At 37.0% G+C, this 18573-nt stretch overlaps 1 protein-coding gene across 1 annotated transcript in view; it reads left to right on the forward strand.

Moving 5' to 3' along the window:
• The window catches only part of LOC100368684 (steroid 17-alpha-hydroxylase/17,20 lyase-like), a 40116-nt gene extending 24892 nt beyond the window's left edge, over positions 1-15224 (forward strand). The window contains exons 9-17 of the mRNA XM_085500387.1: positions 6454-6627; positions 6791-6964; positions 8567-8660; positions 10927-11088; positions 11346-11554; positions 11869-12000; positions 12141-12380; positions 13084-13182; positions 13320-15224. Of these exons, the coding sequence (XP_085356513.1) occupies positions 6454-6627; positions 6791-6964; positions 8567-8660; positions 10927-11088; positions 11346-11554; positions 11869-12000; positions 12141-12380; positions 13084-13182; positions 13320-13579 (1544 nt within the window). The 3' untranslated portion in view covers positions 13580-15224. The remainder of the gene's footprint in view (positions 1-6453; positions 6628-6790; positions 6965-8566; positions 8661-10926; positions 11089-11345; positions 11555-11868; positions 12001-12140; positions 12381-13083; positions 13183-13319) is intronic.
• Positions 15225-18573: the final 3349 nt, after the last annotated feature.

Below are 18573 nucleotides of genomic sequence, written 5' to 3' on the forward strand. Positions count from 1 at the left end.
GGGACTTCTTTTTTTTTTTATATAGTTATAAATATAGTCAATTGTCAATTTAGCCTTTTTAACGTTATCGCAAAAACTAGCGTGACTGCTAAAGAAATCCCGACTGGACGCATCTGCGTTGGAGTGAAAACCGGAGCGGAATCACTCCGGTGATTATGCTAATTAAAAGATGTTGACTATGTCAGCATCCTTTACTTCATGTTTTGTCATATTACCTCAAACCCTGCAAATGGAAGTGTGCATGGAATCACGGGAAGAAACGGTGTGTATTGTGATAACTGTCATAAATGTGATTGACAGGTCATACTTATTTTCAACTCTGGAAGGACAGTGGGTTCTACCAGGTGTGCTTGTAATTTACATAACAAAGGGTGTTTACAACTTTGGAAGGAGAATTGGAATACACCAGGTGTGCTGTTATTCGAATAACAAAGGATGTTTATGATCTACTGAGTTGCCTACGTGACACAGCTGCTAGCAAGATTACATTCTGATTGGCTCATGTGGAAACCCAGATGGTGTCACTGCCTATAAATTGGACAGACTAAAGACAGTTTGGGTGAATCATTTCAACTTGGTGTCCGTCACTTCAACTTGCTTACCTGTGTGTTCTGCTACGATACGATATTACAGGCTACAACCATCATTCTGTGAGACTTGTTTGAACTGCTCTGCGATCTCCTGCTTCCAGCGGTGCCCTCCAGAATACCAGCGTTCCTCTGCAAGCAAGACTCCTGTATTTCTCCATTGTTGTGTTGCAGAAGCCATTGACTGTCGTCCAATAATACATCCTGGAACTGCGAGTTATCACCAATGCACACTTCCCTAAGCAATCCCTTATTTTAGTGATTTTATTAATTGTATTTTCTGTGCTTTATTTCTTGTAATTATTTTGAGAGGTATTAAAGCCAGGAGCTTTAACTCGATATTTTGGTGTATTTGTGTTTCATTTCCAGTACTCTCGTCTTGTCTACCTCGTACTAGCGGTGAAAGAACCCCCTGTCCAGTGTGAGTTCTGTGGGTGGCCTTCTCAATTGTGATAAACAGGCCTTGCACTGTGACAGACCAGTGTTCACAACGAATCAGAGTGCAGCTGTATACATCATCTCTTATCTTCGTGACCGTCACTTCTGTGGTCCTGGCAATTTTGAAAGACTACTTAATAAATTATACATTGGATATTTAAATCGACTTGTTTTCACTAAACACGGATGAAAGTATCGCAGTTGAACAAAAAAAAGTTAGAGTATCCATTTGTGCGATCGAATCGAATGAATCTTTAAAATGTCGCGTTTACTTTCACACCCCTACTCATGAATAATTAATAGCAAACTATTGCGTCCGAGTAAAAAACAAATATTGATGTTTCCAGGAGTGGTAACATACACAACCATAGATTGTTGCATTACACCACATCAATACAAGAAAGCTGTACAGGCTACATGGTATACAAAGCGTTATATCAGGTGTTTGGAAAGATAAAACACGTATTGAATATTCGGGTTGAAAGATAAAAAGAACAAAAAATGAGAACGTGGTTGACGTACCATTAAAGGGAGATGATCGTTGCGCAAAATATAGGTCTCGTATGAACAAAGTTGGTGAATTTGACAATAAGTACAAACCGAGGCATTGCCAAGCTTTTACTAGGTAATTACTTTTGTGATTGGAAGGTTTCAAATAAGTCGCTGGCGGTATTTATTTCACAGCACGTACTTATGATTTTCATTAGTGGTGCGCATTGCATTATGTGAAAATCAATGTATTTGATGCGCGTGCGACGGCCACAGCCATGCCATTCGGAGTTGATGCGGCGACAAGCCACGACTATCTGCTTGCATTTCCATGTGGTGCAGTGGCCTCTTTAGATGGAGGCAGTATATCTGTTGTTTGCATGGTGTACAGTCGAATACATTTGTACTGTTACATTGCGATCAGTAAATAATAAATTTATGTATTATTCACAAACATTTCTTAGTGTTGTATTTTGTTTTAATACTTCAATGTTATTTAACATTCGAATAGAAAGTGTTATCCAATCGCAGATAGTTAATTTCGGTCTATTATGTCTATCCTTGTTTTCTTAACTGTCCTATCATGTTAAGCCTTTATCTACAAATTATACTCGTGAACAGTAACCGGGAAGGTATATTGTTAGTACTGTGGTTACACACTATAACCATCATACTAATTCAGTAATTATACTTTACAAAATGACAGAAGGTAGTAGTCTCATCTTATATTTCTCGAAAATAATCTCTGGATGTGTTCGCGTTGATTGTCGAGCATTGCGTGCCAAAATGAATAGTTATGAATATAAATGTAAATCTTCCAAGTGACTATTGAATACAATGGTGTTTTGTGCAGTTAGCCAGAGCTAAGCGTTCCCACACTTCGTTAGCTAAAAGTCTAGACCGGGTTTTAAAAACAGGTCATCGTGAAATTTAACACACGTTTTATGTTTCTTTGCCCGTAATAAGCGTTTGCGCACCTTTTCATAGCACAGACTAACGTATTTAACCTCTTAGTCCTAACGTTGCTAGGTTACCATGAAGTCAGACCACTTCCTAGAATACCGTAAATTATATTTCAAAACATCCAGTGGTTGATGAGATATTGGCGGTACAATGTTTGACTCGCACATCCCAGACAGACATCATCCAGTTTTTTGCTCTGCATAAGGGGGCCAAAAGTAAATTAGGCGTGAACCATCGTTCGAATTTCCGGAAGCATTGCGGCAAAATAGATCCATACCCATTTTAATTCCAATTTCAAAATGACTCGTCTTTATTAGATATAATTGTTGTATGATTTACAGTGAATGGTACACAGCCTTGGCCTTACTTGTATTTATAAAAATGTGTAAATACCGATCACCAGCCTTCATGTTAAAATTCAAATATTTAATAATGATTGAAAAGTTAAATATTTTCTATGACCATAACACGCGTGCATATCGTCACGTGACATAGCAACTGCAGCCGTCCACTTGTGCAAAATGAGGCGCTTGTTGATTGGATAATTCGCTCAATAAGTCAATTAAAACTAACGATGTCACAATACCTTTTCTTGATTGGTCAACTTGAATTGTATCATCCATTTTGATCTATGAAAATATGAGTATTAACATGGGTACATTAAAGCAATAAAACATGTATTACCACATTCATAATGCAAAAATGTAATGCATCTAAAATGTACAGAAAATGTATAGTTATCGTAATCCGTCATATCGCGAGAAGCTATTTTTATCCACCTGGACATCCCAGTATTCTAGTTACCTCGGGCATGCGCATTCGCATTTTTCTGAGTTGGAACGCTTATGCGAGAGCGTAACGGGATCTTGGTATCATGTCACCGTAGTTGCCCAGACCACTAAAAAACAGACTCGCAACGCCTATTGTTTTAGGTGTGAATTGGGGATTACGCCAGTACTCTGCGTACCACAGCAGACCTTGCTGGTAGTTTATTGACACAAGTCTACCCGAAGATTCCCGTACGTACTCGCATTTACCTGCTTCGTGTGTTTTCGTAATGTCATTCTAGTGCAGAAATCGCAAGTGCATACTTTCAGATCTAACCGAAAATGACATGTGTCCTGACCTTTCCATCGTCGTCGTTTCTGTCCAAATCGGTCAATTTTTGGATGAGTTACGGCATTTTTAATGTTTCCTACTTTCGTCTACGATATTTATGAATACATAATGAGCAAATGTATAGTAATATTTCTCGTTACTTTGACTTTTCCCAACATTTATCGAACTTTTTCTATAAAGGTCAAATGGCGGTGTTGGCGTCGACAGTGTTCCTTTGTGTGGACTATTCGTAGTTTTTGTGGACACTGCGTTTGAAAACTTGATATGCTCACGCAACTATATTAAAGCGATTGAAGTCATTGAACCATGGAGCTCCATGATTGAACTAAGACCCAACTAATACTCCTTCCTGTGTACATCTCGCAGTATCTCGTGTGATTTGATGAAATAATAATGGATATCGCGGTATTAAGTTATAGTCGCGTTAGTTCGATCGGTTGTTTATTGGATTGAAAAGTTAAACCCAAAAACAAACGTGGCACGCATCTGACCAAAGGAAAAGCCGCGTAGTTAGTCTGTTCTTTAGTGGTCTGAGGTAGTTGCAAACCCCAAGTAATGTACCTCTTGTATCAATAAGTATATTTAGAACGACTCCAGTATCTGTTTATTTTGGTTCTAGTATAATAGAAGCCACTTTTTAAAACTGTGTGCACATTCCCCATTGGCTGTGTGGGGAGTTTAATGGTGATGATTGTTGTGTGAGACCCAGTTGTGACAGAGAAACTATTGTAACCGGGTTACTGCACATGCGTACAAATACAGACAGATCAGTCGCGAATGCACTTCAAATACAAGTCGGCACTTAATCAACAGGTGCTACTGCTACTACTGCTGCTGCTGCTACTGCTGCTGGTATCAAAGTCACTATCCGGGGCAAGTTATGTGATCTATTATGTATCAACATTGACGTTGAGTATTCCATTCCCTGATTCCATTGTGTAACTTATTGCGTGGTGTCCTGGAGCAGACACGTACTGTGGCTGGGGTTGGGGTTGGGGTTGGGGTTGGGGTTGGGGGGGGAGTGAGGTGAGTGAGGGGGTGAGTGAGTGACGCGCGATCAACGGCGGAAATCTTTGTACTGTTACAGTATAATGTTGGTTAATAACTAAAATCGGTTTCAGAGTTTCGAATTCTGGCAGCTATCCACAATTTTTATGATCAACGCCCGGGTGTTAAGGCGAGACAAGTTTCCGTGTTGTTTACCAATGAGTCTGTTGTTGAACAATAGGACTGTACCATTCGATGCACAGGGGCGATAATACACTAAACACTGCAGTGAAGTCAGTATCTTGTGAATGTGATGTCTATGTATTTTTGTTGCAGTTCAAGTGACGCGAATATATTATTTCGTTACGTAAACGTTAAAAGCATATGGTCATCCAAAGTTCAAAGTGACGTGAATAAATTTAAAAAAAACCCTATATATTCAGTGAATAATTGAACACGCCTACTTGATAAGGCGTTGCTTTTAAAACTATTACAGTGCATGCATTTCTATGCAATGTGCCGACATGACAATGCTTTGCTTTCTGAACTACTAAGTATCAGGCACCGTGTTGCTGTTTCGTAATCAATTGAACCACGCGTAGGTAATGTCACCGTCTGCTGTGCGTGTCGTTTTTATTGACAGAGTGACATGTACGTAATTACTCAGAGGCTACGTAAGCGTTTTGCAACTAGACGATCCATGAACACGATTATAAAAAGTGTTATACAATACACTGAAAACATTACACAACATAGTTATTTAAAAACTACAATATACTGACTACCGGGTATGTAAGCTAGTGTCTTGGAAATGCGTATTTAAAGCTACTTACGTACAGTTCAAACCAAATTCAGATTATGCATTTTGAGCCTCCTGCTGAAGGAATTTACAGTGTATATAACGACGAACTATTATAACAGAGGAAACGCCCTAAATGAAATGAACTTTTTCAATCCGTGCAACCCAGTAAAATTTTGAGATATGAAGAAATGGTTTCACAACAATAAACCAGCGCGATTTTTTTTAAATTTTGGAACTTGGTGCCATAAACTCATAATTAATAAGGTGACATATACACTCGAATTCGACTACTAAGTAACGGAGGTAACACATATTCTTTAACTCGATTCGAATCTACTTAATAAAGAGGGCGCATACAGTAGTTGCACGAGGATAATTTAAATGCTTGAAAGAGTGGGGGGGGGGTCAAACAAATATTGATACAAATTATCCGTTACGTAAATCTAAAATATTGTTGTGCGTGGGCCTTGGGTAACACTATTTGGGCAGTCCATTCCGTATCGATATATTTATTCATGACTCACAAATCTTATTGTATTCAGACAAAAATGCACTCATTAGTTGTTTTTTTAGACCAATCGTTACAGTATAAGTCGTTTCGGAATGTACCAATATACAATTGTCGTAACTGGAGATGGGGACACTATTAGACACTGCCGGGTACATTGTAAAAAGTGTTGACTGAACATGAAATGCGGCATGTGAATCGTCGTAGTGCATGTTGTACATGTCCATCAAATGAACCAAAAAAAAGTAAAAGTAGATTTATAAGATGAATCCTTGGCATTATAAATCGCCAAATGATCAAGAATAATGCGCCTGAATGTTTGTATTACATTGGATAGTTGAACCGAGATGATCACTTGTTAGTAAGACATTCTCTATGTAAATTAGGTAAATGTGTTTATTGGTTGGACGTGAGCCCTATTCAGAGTATATGTTTCACGATACATTATGTAAATGGAGCTTTTTTTTAATATGATATTGTAATAAAAAAAATATATGCATCAATGTTAAACTGCGACACAACCTTATCTAATTTGTTTGTTATTTTCTTTTCTTTTTCAGAATCAAATATGATTGTCGAAATATTGTCATGGTTTCTTGGTATTTTCACCAGTCCAGTAAATGTATTGATTCTGCTGGTCGTATTCCTTGTGGCATATGGACTGTTAAATCTTCGACCACCATCTGGTTTCCCACCTGGTCCTATGGGTTATCCATTTATTGGGAATATGTTGGGTAATTTTTTACACATTCTTTAAGCTGTGTAATTTAGCATGCTCTCTCTTTTTCACGTAAGGGACGCGCCTATTTTTTAGATGGAAATCACCTCTGGGATAATTAAATTGTCCCATTACACTGATTTCATCGATTTCTTTATACAACTTTTCTAAATTCCTAGATCTAGCAACAAATCCACATATAAAATTTATGCAGTATGCTAATCAATATGGAGATGTCATCACAATAAAGGTTGGTACATCAAACTATGTTGTACTAAATACCATTGAAGTCATCAATGAAGCGCTGGTTAAGAAGCAAAATGATTTTGCTGGACGCACTAGTCACTACTCAGGTAAGAGTAAGCCAATATTAATATTTCCGCCATTGGTAAATCTTGTATTGGTAGTATGGTGTGCAAACCGGCAGACTGTTTGGCGATCCACTGGGAACGCGAATAATCATTTTCGGCCATAGCCAAGGCAATGTTGTCACCTAACGAGAGTACAGGTGTGACCAGCCTATCGAGTTTCAAAAAACGGCAAAGACACAAAAAAGTTAATACATACAGACATTCCAGTAGGCTGAAAGGTTTACTACTAAGCCTGACAATAATAACAGTGGACCAAGTTGAACTTCAATTGCTTAATGAACATGCTTAATTGAACACTTTCTGGGTCTTGAACGTTCATTAAATTAAAATGCCTAGACTCGGTAAAGTTGAATTCTTTATAGACTTGACCATTTGAATGCTTGATGGAAGAATATTTTGTCATTTGGAAATAAGGTGTTATGCATATTTTCGAAGAAGTCGAAGCACTGGCCTCGACTCAAAAACAAATTATTAACTTTGGGCACACACTCAATCGAAGTAGAATGAGTAGTAAAACTCAAAGATTTATTTTGCGAATACATTTTGTGCGAAGGTATAAAAATCGTTTTTTAACTGTTGCCATGGTAACGGTTGATCGAGAATTTTAAAAGAATTTTTCAGTACACTAGAGTGCAGGTGTAACCTGTTTGTTAAGTTTGAAAATAAATAAAAAATCATAGAAGGGCAATCTTAGCTCCTTGAGTGGATATAATACTAGTGTACCTCTGTATAATACGATTCGAATTACGATCAACATCAATGTGAGATTCAAATTCATAGTACCAAGCAAGAAACAATCTGAGAATCATGTTCATGTTAATGTTGAATGTGCACCAACGACACAATGATGGTCACATCCCAATTGAAAATGTTTGTAAAGTGTTAATAACCAGTTTTGCTGTTTTCTGCGTTAACTTCATGATTTAGATGTAACCTACTACCGGTAACACCTGAGCAGAGCGAAACGACCACGTGATGTTTCCAGTGAATGCAAAGTAACAATATTATGTTTTTTCCCTGATGAGCAGTGCGCGCGATGTTCATAATAGTTCAACACAGTTTCTATTTAATAAAAACTAGCGTTCGAACTCAAACGGTTAAATGCGCCCACATTATTTGCATCACGCATAGTAGTTCCATGCTGAATTAGTGTAACCAAAACTCAATCTAGGTACAGCGTGAACGAATTTAATAAAAACAGTGCATGTGAAGCATTGAAACGAGAAAGCAAAACCGTATGTATAAGTTTAGATGTGATGGTACGAACTGATGGTGGACCGATATATGAAGTATTATTTTTTGTGAATGCAATTAGAAAAACTGCAGAACGTTTGCTGGACATGAAGTGTGTATGTCATTGAGTGAAGTACTGGCGGAGATGTTACTTGTCTTCGTCTGCTTATTCCAAGATTATACATTCAAATACAAATTCTACACAAAAAATAACGTATTCACATGGAAAAACAAACAAATACAACACAATTATGTTTAAAAAGGTGAAAATTCATAGTAGTTCACCTCCTATCTCATAGTTTCATGGTCAACTCCATAGTTCGACTTTCTTTTTTTCTTTTTTTTCAAAAGAGAACCTGTTTAGCGAAAACGGTGAAAACATTATTTCTGGTGACTTCACCCCCAAGTGGAAATTCCTTCGTAAAGTTGGACACCAAGCCATTAGGTAAGAGTTTATACTGCTAAATAGATCGCTTCTTGACTGAGTTCATTAATTTTCAATAAGTCCATTTTCAACTTCTCATTCAAAAGATAATTCGAATGATGTTGTATTACCATGTATCTGATATCTGATCAGTTTTGTTCATGACGATATCTTTGTTTTTACTGCAACGGCATGAAAAGAAGGTTATATCAGCAGAAACTTGAAGGTTGTTTTTTAGGCACAATACCCAAGGCCCTCTTCTCATTTAGTGTATTCCCAAGCACAACGTTGTTATTTGTTTGTTCTAAAAACAACCATTTTTCGAACTGTTAACTTAAAGATTTACTCTTTTCTGAAGCCAATATAATGAGTTTGCATGAGGACTCTTCTGGGATATAAAGTCCGATCCGAGATCAAATGTAGAGTTCGCAGTTCCATAAATTCTATCACGGAGGTCTGTATATAGCCTTTTATTGTTCCAAACCATCTATATATTTTGAGAAATTCTCAAACCTTTAAAGGCATTCAGTGAGTCCTGACCTGTTTCTGCACAAAATTTGTAATGGCCGCGACCCAATTTCCAAATAAATGGTAAATGCTATAAAAATCCAAATGCATTTATTACACAATGTGTAAAGCGTGTGCGTGAACTTTGACCTTTCGAAATAAATCATTCTTCTCAAACAATGTGCATACTCAAATTGTGACAGGTGGACAATATAATATAAGGTCATGGAGTCAGATAAAATATTAACCCAAAACACCCAATAATAATTGTTACCACCTTGTGCACGGGTTCTTATCCAGTTTAAAGTTACATAAATCGTGCAACATATGTACAGCGATAATTAGACTGATGGGCACCAATATAGTACAATACAATTAAATGTATATAGAAATCACCCTTACAATACAACGCATAGTGTTAAATACGTCTACCTCTTGGTCATAAATCATATCTGTAGGCTGTTATCAACTTGTACCGTTACAATAATTAAATACACAAATAAATCACTTATGCACAACACGTAATTCGTTCCTTCAATGTGGGCATTATTTACATTCGGTCGTTGTCTGCCCACTCAAACATCGCCATATATTCTCAGTGGCGGGCATCGCCCCTCCAAATTCAAGCTAAAACCCTTCGTGTTGGCAAAATTTGTCCCTCAAAATGCAGAAAATAGCGTTTCAGAGGGTTAAGATTTAAAAATGTTTAAGGGGAGCATGCCCCGGAACCCGTAGTAAGGTAGCGCCTTCGGTGCAAGGTTGGTGAGCAGATCTCGCCCCCTCCCCAATGCAAAATTTGGTGCCGCTGCCTCTGATCCTGCAATGCCAAATGTGGTACATACACAGAAAATTGGTGTGAACTATTTTGCATCAAACGGTTGAATCAAACGCTAATTCGTAACTGCCAGAATTCCAATTTTGCGAGTCGTGCACGGGAAAACGAAGTTGGGTTATTGCTAGGGTACGCATGCTCATTCCGTGCATTATATTTTTCGCGCCGACGACCGATTGTCGACCGTCGTGGATCAAGGGCTAATCATATTCATGATCAAACTCGAAACATCATATAACCACAAAGCCAATGACCGACATTCTGTTCCAGTTGCTTAAAGGGCAGTGTGTCTATCAGAACGCCCTTGTTAGTCAGTGTTTTATCTTTGATGTCACGTGATCTGTATTAATGTCCTAGCGTAGCGAGTCAGACATAAAACATGGCATTTAAAATAGACAGTCTTCCGATAGATCATTCTAATTGGCCGAAAAGCACTGTTGGTTTTAAATATAATATGAAATTTTTTTGCAAATTAAATATTATGTCATCTCATTCATTTTACCGTGTTCACACGTGTGCCAACAAGCCGGCTTGGAGGCCAGCTTCATAGTTGAAACACTTATGAACAAGATAAGCCGGCGTCACGCCGATTCAGTTTAAGACGTTCTAAAATGTCTCGACCGGCACCTCTTTCTTACAGAAACGGTTGCAGCACGTGTGAACAACCATGCCGCCTTAAAATCACCTCCTTAATGTCAGCCTCGCTCTGGAGGTCTATTCATTGCAAGTATTTTAAAGAAACACGGCGGCCGATAACTACGCCGGTCTAGTCTTTATACACGTATGAACACAGGACCAATTAATACCACTGATAACGAGTGTTTACCAAGTTAGTCAAGTCGGCTCTGTGGCACAAGTGTGAACGTGGTATTTGTTTAAAGTTATTTACGTGAAACTCTCATACGCTCTCATTTGAAAAATGTAATCATAACAATTCACATTTGACAGAAACTATGCAAGTGGTGAAAAACTGGAAGATCTCGTGAGACATGAAGCTTTCCCCAGATTGCAGAAAGCTGTAGCCGACAAGAACGGGGAACCATTCTATCCAAAACCATTGCTATATTTCATGGTGGCGAATATCATTGCTACAATGTGTTTTGGTCAAAAGTAAGCAAAAGTATTTCTGAAATCGAGTAGTCAAATATAAATATATGATGAGTTCATTTCAACCATGTGACTCGTGTATTTCCACAAAATATACACTTAAAGGGCGGCGGTCGTCGCGCCGCGTCCTGTTCGATATGGGACTCATAGCGACGTACACAACGCGTGTAAAATACATTGTTTATTTACATGAAATTCGAACACGCGCTGCGCGACGACCACCGCCGCGCTTTAACTTACTGAATATCACATTTTCACAGATATGAGTTGGATGATCCCGAATTGAAAGAAATTCTAAAGATGATCGACGATGCAAAAGAATCAATTGGTAATGGACTGGTTGCTGATTTTATCCCGATATTCCAATATATACCAACAAGCGGTATTCGTGCAGTTAAGAGTATGATGGCGACGTGGCATGGTTTGATTCAACGAAAGGTTACTGCCCACAAAGACAAATTTAACAAAGGTATAATACCTAAACTACATTTAAGCTCAAAACACATTGAAAACGCCATTACTGTTTCATATACACTTCTCCACAGTAGAGGGACTGTGACTTCTTAAATAATTCTCTATCATGCATATTAAACAGGTAGTACCTACATGTATATGCAGGATTTTAAGTTGATTATCATGCTGTTGTTTATATAGGCTCAATTTACAGCAATGGCGACTGTTTTCTTTGCCTTGACGCATTGCTATATGTGTTTCACACGCTTGTTTGACCATATAATGTAATGTATTTGCTAGTCTTGTAACTATATCGCTTTTTTATTGCAGATAATCCTGAAGTACATGATCTTATTGATGACCTACTAAAAATCCAAAACGAAGCCAAGATAGCAGGCGAAGATCAGGCAGATAAATTAACTGACGTCAATCTTCGCCAAACGGTCAGTGATATTTTTGGAGGTAAGTCAATTTACTTAATTTCAATTACATGTTTTTGTTGCTGTAATATTGTTTTAAAATACTGTGATCAATATACTAGAACATTTACTTAAAAAGTGGCTTACTCGATATAAACATGTAAAATCTATATTCATCTGCAGCTGGCTTAGACACAACCACAAACACCTTTGATTGGTGCATTGCGTTTCTGGCATGCTACCCGGATGTGCAAACTAAAGTGCAGAATGAGATTGATGACGTCATCGGACTAGATCGTCTGCCATTGTTATCTGATAAGGGCAAATTACCATACTGTGATGCTGTAATCCACGAGGTCATGAGGATTCGCACAGTTGCGCCATTTGCTGCACCTCATAAAACATGTTGTGATACGTCTGTGGGTAGGTATACCAACAAACTATCAATCTTTTAAAATATCATACATTATGTCGATCAGAATATTAGTTACTGGTGAAAGTACAGTGATATAGATATCAACATAACTTAATCATGAAGCGCGGTGGTCGTCGGGCTGCGCATGTGCGACATTTGTGTTGATAAACATTGATTTTCCCCACAATCCAATACGCTCTTCAAATAGAAATCACAAGTATGAGGTTTGACCTGAGCGCGACTTGCACTGATTACCGCCGGTGACTCCTTCGATACCTTCCAATCACCTAAAAATTACCTTATTAAAACTTGGAAACGTCTCAGTTTGTACTCGTCGATCTGCGCAACAGTCAAAGTCGCCATCTTTGTTTATATGAGACCCATATATCTCGCGCATGCGTGGCGCGACGACTACCGCCCTTTAAAACTACCAGTCTACTCGGTGGAGTATACATCTCCAGACGAATGCTGAACTAGAGCATTTACATATCTTGATAATATACGCATATAATAAATACACATGTGACAAACTACTTTCACCGGGTTCTACACTGCACACAATTCTGATGTTCCATAGAGTAAATTGGTAAACTGATGACGCACTTTCACAATGAAACAAGATAACAAGTGTACCATATACACTTCACTTCACTAAAATATCACACAAAATATAATCATACTAAATGCCCCTGAATGACCTTCTACTGACAGGTGGATATAACCTTCCTAAAGACACAATGGTCTTCTTGAATTTGTGGAATGTACATATGAATGACAAACATTGGGACAATCCTGGCGAGTTTCGTCCTGGTAAGAGTGTGGCGTCATTTTTCTCTTACATGAAATGTAAAATTGTACTCATAAGTTGTCATGTAAATAATATGTGACTTGTAGCAATATTTTCAGAAAAACGTTTCTTTGACAGTGATCTATAACCTTTGTTTTAGAACGTTTCTTGGATACAGATGGCAAAGCATTACCCAAACCAGAGAGTTTTCTTCCTTTCTCCGCTGGACGTAGAGTGTGTTTGGGAGAAGTATTGGCTAAATCGGAGATGTTCCTTGTCTTCATCTGCTTATTCCAACATTACACATTCAAAGTGGCTCCTGGCAAAGAGAAGCCTGATTTAAATCCCTGTGTTGATGATTTAATTGTGCGTTGTCGTCCTTATAATGTAGTTGCTCACCCAAGAAAGGGAACCGATTAAGATTTCGTATGTATGTACATCTGAATTTTGGAAATAGTCAAACTGTTTCCAACAAATATCGTCTTCAATGCCTTTGTCAAGAATAATTACTGTAAAATACTGGCTGGAATTAATTTTCGCTGGAAAATTTTTGGTGTTTTGTGTGGAATTTATTTTTACTAATTTTTGACATGTTGAATGTAAAATATAGGAAAAAAAGGTATATTCGCTGAATTTTATTTTCACTGAATCATTCCATCGGTGAAAATAGCGAAAATTAATTCCAAGCGAAAATAAAGTATTTTACAGTATGCTTCATATTAGTTTGTTATTATCGCGACCGACATGGTCAATTGATAAAATCAAGACATTGTTGACCTTAGCTTATGAAATGGTATTGGTGAAGTGTACTTTGAATATTCAGCAGATCAACATATTAAAGCGGGAGGGTCGACACCTGCGCACGCGCGGCAATTGAGACGAAAACAACAAGCGACGAAAACAACACACGCTAAAAACGCAAAAACTTATGGATAGACGCTTGTTTGTAAACAATGACACGCTATGGCCAACTGACGCATGCGCAGGTGACGACCCCCCCCCGCTTTAATAACTACTAGTATTTGAGAATGGAGTACTTATTTTTCAGCTCTTTAGCTATGCGCGGCTCACAAGTACGCAACTTTGTAAAGATACATTTCTTATTAATGTCTTATTTCGCCCAAGCTATTAAACCAAGGATTTTCCAGAGAATGACTGGCCTCGAAATATATTATACAAATAAATATAATCAGCTTGTGGTTAAATACAATAAAACTAATGATATTAGATGACATGATGGTCTCAGGTGGCATCAATCATGTCGTAAATACCAGAGTGCCACAGAAACGGTAGAAACCTGTTCCTAACAGTCGTACACAATGTTTGATCTCCCAATTATATGTTATTTATGAACATTCTTATTACAAAATATCGAGACAAACATGCTAACCAGATACCAGTTATATTTTCTCTGTTTTTTTTATTGGTTATTATTGCCGATGACCTGGTTCTGTTTAGTGGCAGTGTTATAGGCTTATAGCGCCTTTTAAAACATTACAAATTATTGCAATATGATGAAATTACCAATCATTAAAAATAAGACGAAAGTTTACAGGGAACGGGGTAAAATCTGTGCAACAGAAAAGTGTTTTTTTAAAGGAGCATGTTTACCTGTTGTGTTTCCCTACAATAGTTTTGGAATTATGTTTTCAAGTACTGGCAAATAGCACAGAGCACAGAAATATCTGAACTATCATGCCCTTTCTAAATTTAATGAGGTATCAGTTAAAATCGTTATGTTTATTTTCGCAAGAAAACATGGGAAGACATTCTCAGCCTGTTAGAATTGAAAAGAATTTTTTTATGTAAATAACTCTATGGAAGACGAATGCCATTCTTGTCATTTGTCATCTGTCCCACCTTCCACGAATTACGTGTCCAGTCCCGTCATACTATTACATTTATCGAGCTCATTAGTTTTGCCAAAGTCGCCGCCACTATCCATAACACAGTTAAATTTGTTTACTTTGCTTTTAAGACACTAGACACGCCTTTAAGACACTTGATTCTACTATTGTACTTTTGGGCCAGTGGCCTGTAGTATAAAATAAACATATTATTATTACATCTGTGTTTTCTGACAGTGCAAAAGTAAATTTTTTGTATGTGTTAAACTATTTTTTTTAATTAGATTTTTTTTTGTAAATATGAAAGCTGTCAAACTTAAAGATTTGCACTCATTACTGTGTTTGTGTGATAACTACAATTGACATAACGTTATGAGTTTTTTTTTTATGACCAGCATATACCAAATTATAAAAATCAGAATAAATTTTTTTGAAACAATATAACTCGCCATTTTTATCACTTAGAAGGCCCTGTTTCTGGGGTAACACGGTTCTTTATTTTATTTCATCCTTATGTTCAAAGATGTAATTTCTGCTATTTTAACATGGTAAGCCACCACAAGTATTACCAAAATTAGATCTCTCTGGCTAACTGTATGTAAGGGTCTGTATGCCATATTATTGTGTATTTTTGTGTATTAGTAATGTTGACCAGTAAGGATCCCAGTTTCAATGCTCCATGGAGAGAATTGTTTTGCAACATCGTTTAGTAAAATTGGGCATGTTGACTTAGAAAAATATACTAATCCGTTTTAATATTGTTTTTTTGGAACAGAATATGATTCCACCACAAGAAATAGTGCTCCAGAGTTTCGAAATTTTGATTAGTCACGTGATGCCACGGACATCTTCTTTTTAAGAAAACTCTAAACACTTCATTTATCATATTCAACAATGTCATATCTAGGACACATATATCTGTTTGAAAACAGGTCAAGGTATTCTGTCACGTGTTGTTTTTATACGACTTCGGCATGAATTTACAGTCATTACATAAATAACAACCATAGATTTACACAGTATAGTTTATTTAGTGAACATTTTTTTAGCTCCCGAAAAATCGTACCTCAAAACACAAGATACTTTGTTCAAACCAGTTACGAGTGCTGATAAGACATTGGGATATTGGAAAATGTCCACGGATTACATATAAATCATACATTTTTCCAAATTGCACGCATTTATGGCGAAATATGTTAATTTATATTCGTTGTGATACCATACTTCTAGTTATGTCAATCTGCGCACGCGTGAAGCGCCCTCGCGCAGACAAAATTCGCAGTCTCTCCGCCTGAGAGCGCCCATGTATCAACATGGATTTTTGAGTAAACAAACAACGTAATTCGCATACCTTGTATGAGGGTCTTGTATCGCTAATGAATACGTCGCAGGGGAACCGTGCCCATATCGAGCACGCCTTATGTGACCACTGAGCGTTTCATTTTCAATGTGGAATTGATCATGTGTCCCCAGCACGCAATCATGAAGTGATGTTTCGTGGAATTCTTCCTTTTCCATTTCCCCATTTTAGTTTGTTGGAATCCGTAAGCCGGAATGCTTTCATAAAAAATAAACGTAATTTGATAACTCTACGTTTAAAACATATTTTCCAATCTTTATAAAAGAAAGTTTTACAAATACAAACAGGACAATGAAAATGGCCAATATCCTTCACACGCCCCCTATGTTATATTACAAACATCGTTGTGTTAGGTTTTCTCATACCAAACTGTTTTTTTTAATTATTTAGCAATTGCTCACTATCAGTAAATTTACGTCACTATATATTTCACTTGCATTATGCCAGTCCTGTGATTGGTCACTTTCCAACCAAAATATTGAATAATTATAACAGTTCATAAATCTTTCCCTTTTATAAAATACAACTTTTAATACATCTCTTTTCCGTCATTTAACCTTTATTTAGTAACAATAACTTACCAATGAGTTACATATGTTTAATGACTGTTATGAAATATGATAATTTAAATATAATCAGGATATATTTTGTTACATTTTAAAGCGGGAGGGTGGTCACCTGCGCACGCTCGGGAATTGAGTTCCAAGCGACGATAACAACACACGCTAAAACGCAAATGCGCATGGGTCTGCTGGGTAGACGCTTGTTTGTAAACAATGACACGCTATGGCCATGAAGCCATGGTGAAGAACATTAACAAAAAATAAGGCATGGAAGATCAAGTCACAGAACATCATCCGTAATGACGATATTAAGGTTAGCGTTTGTTCTCACGTGAAAAGGCATAGTTTCAACAGAGGCACAAACTTCTCTCAGTACCCTGATTTGAGAATATTTATCTTGTTTAAAATTGTATACTTTATATCCAGTGTATGATATTGAGTACTAGTCTGTCGATTACAGTTCGGAACTGCTCAATGCGAAGGTTTCGCCTTTGTTGCTGTTCACTATTATGAGAATAATCAATGGGTATGAAATTATAATTAGTGCAATGTGCTGAATTATTGTGAATTAAATCGTGAATGAAAGTGATGTTTGTACAATTTGTAAATATCAAGTATTTGTAATTTTTTAAAATAAAGTTGCCGAATGGTTCGAAAAACGAAGAAAGTCATAGCACGCACCCTCATTTTTGTGTGTAATAAGAATTTTATTCCAATGTGTGTGATGCGCGTTTGCCCATACTTGTAAGCCATGGGTGATATTTAGTTGGATAATAGAATTGTAAAGTATTTGGAGTATATTTAGGAATAAATTATATCTACGATATTATGACACACTTTGTATTTATAGGTTTGCTGACTTGATCAATATGGTTGGTTACTATTTAAAACACCAGCAAATGAGGCATTGTTAACTTCCACTATAACTTCACTTCAGTCTGTGTCTTAAGATCCCATCTTATTTAGCGACACCTGTCTAGTGCTATAAACAATAATAGTGTGTGTTTTCTTTTTATTGACGGACAGCGTGTTTGCGTCACGTCCTAATAAAGCAGAGTGACATCATTCAGTTTCGAACGAAATAGATTGTAAGAATTATTGGAAATACAGTTATTGGCAAACAAGCGAAAATTGGAAAAAAAATAGACGAATTGGGAAGATCAGATTGTTTATATCAAGGATTTTTTTCTGAATTTATATTGATGTTCATAAAATATATTTAAATTTGTTAATGTTTTGGGTATTGACAATAGTTCCTAAAAGTTAATTAAATAAGAGTAATATGGAGATAGGCCTATACTTCATAGGATCATGTTTTGCCCCTTTCCTGAAAACTAAAGGGAATTTACCGTTCGCAAGCGAGATGTTAAATATATAAGTCAGTGGATACGCGATATTTTTGGCGGCAAATTATCCCACTATATGCTTTATTTGAATCTAAACTCTTTAGTTAGGTTTGTAACATCAGTTCATATTAAAACCTCGGACAACATCAATTTAGGATAGTAAGGCCCGGGTTAGTTCACTGCCATTAATACAAATTTTTATTTGTTCTTGTCCTGTGACTGTGTAGGCGTTTTTCATCGACTGATCATTCACAACACCCTATGTCTAATAAAAAAAACAGTAAATTTACCTTTCTGA

This window comes from Saccoglossus kowalevskii, chromosome 6 (assembly GCF_978046115.1).
Source record: "Saccoglossus kowalevskii chromosome 6, keSacKowa6.1, whole genome shotgun sequence".
Taxonomy (NCBI): domain Eukaryota; kingdom Metazoa; phylum Hemichordata; class Enteropneusta; family Harrimaniidae; genus Saccoglossus; species Saccoglossus kowalevskii.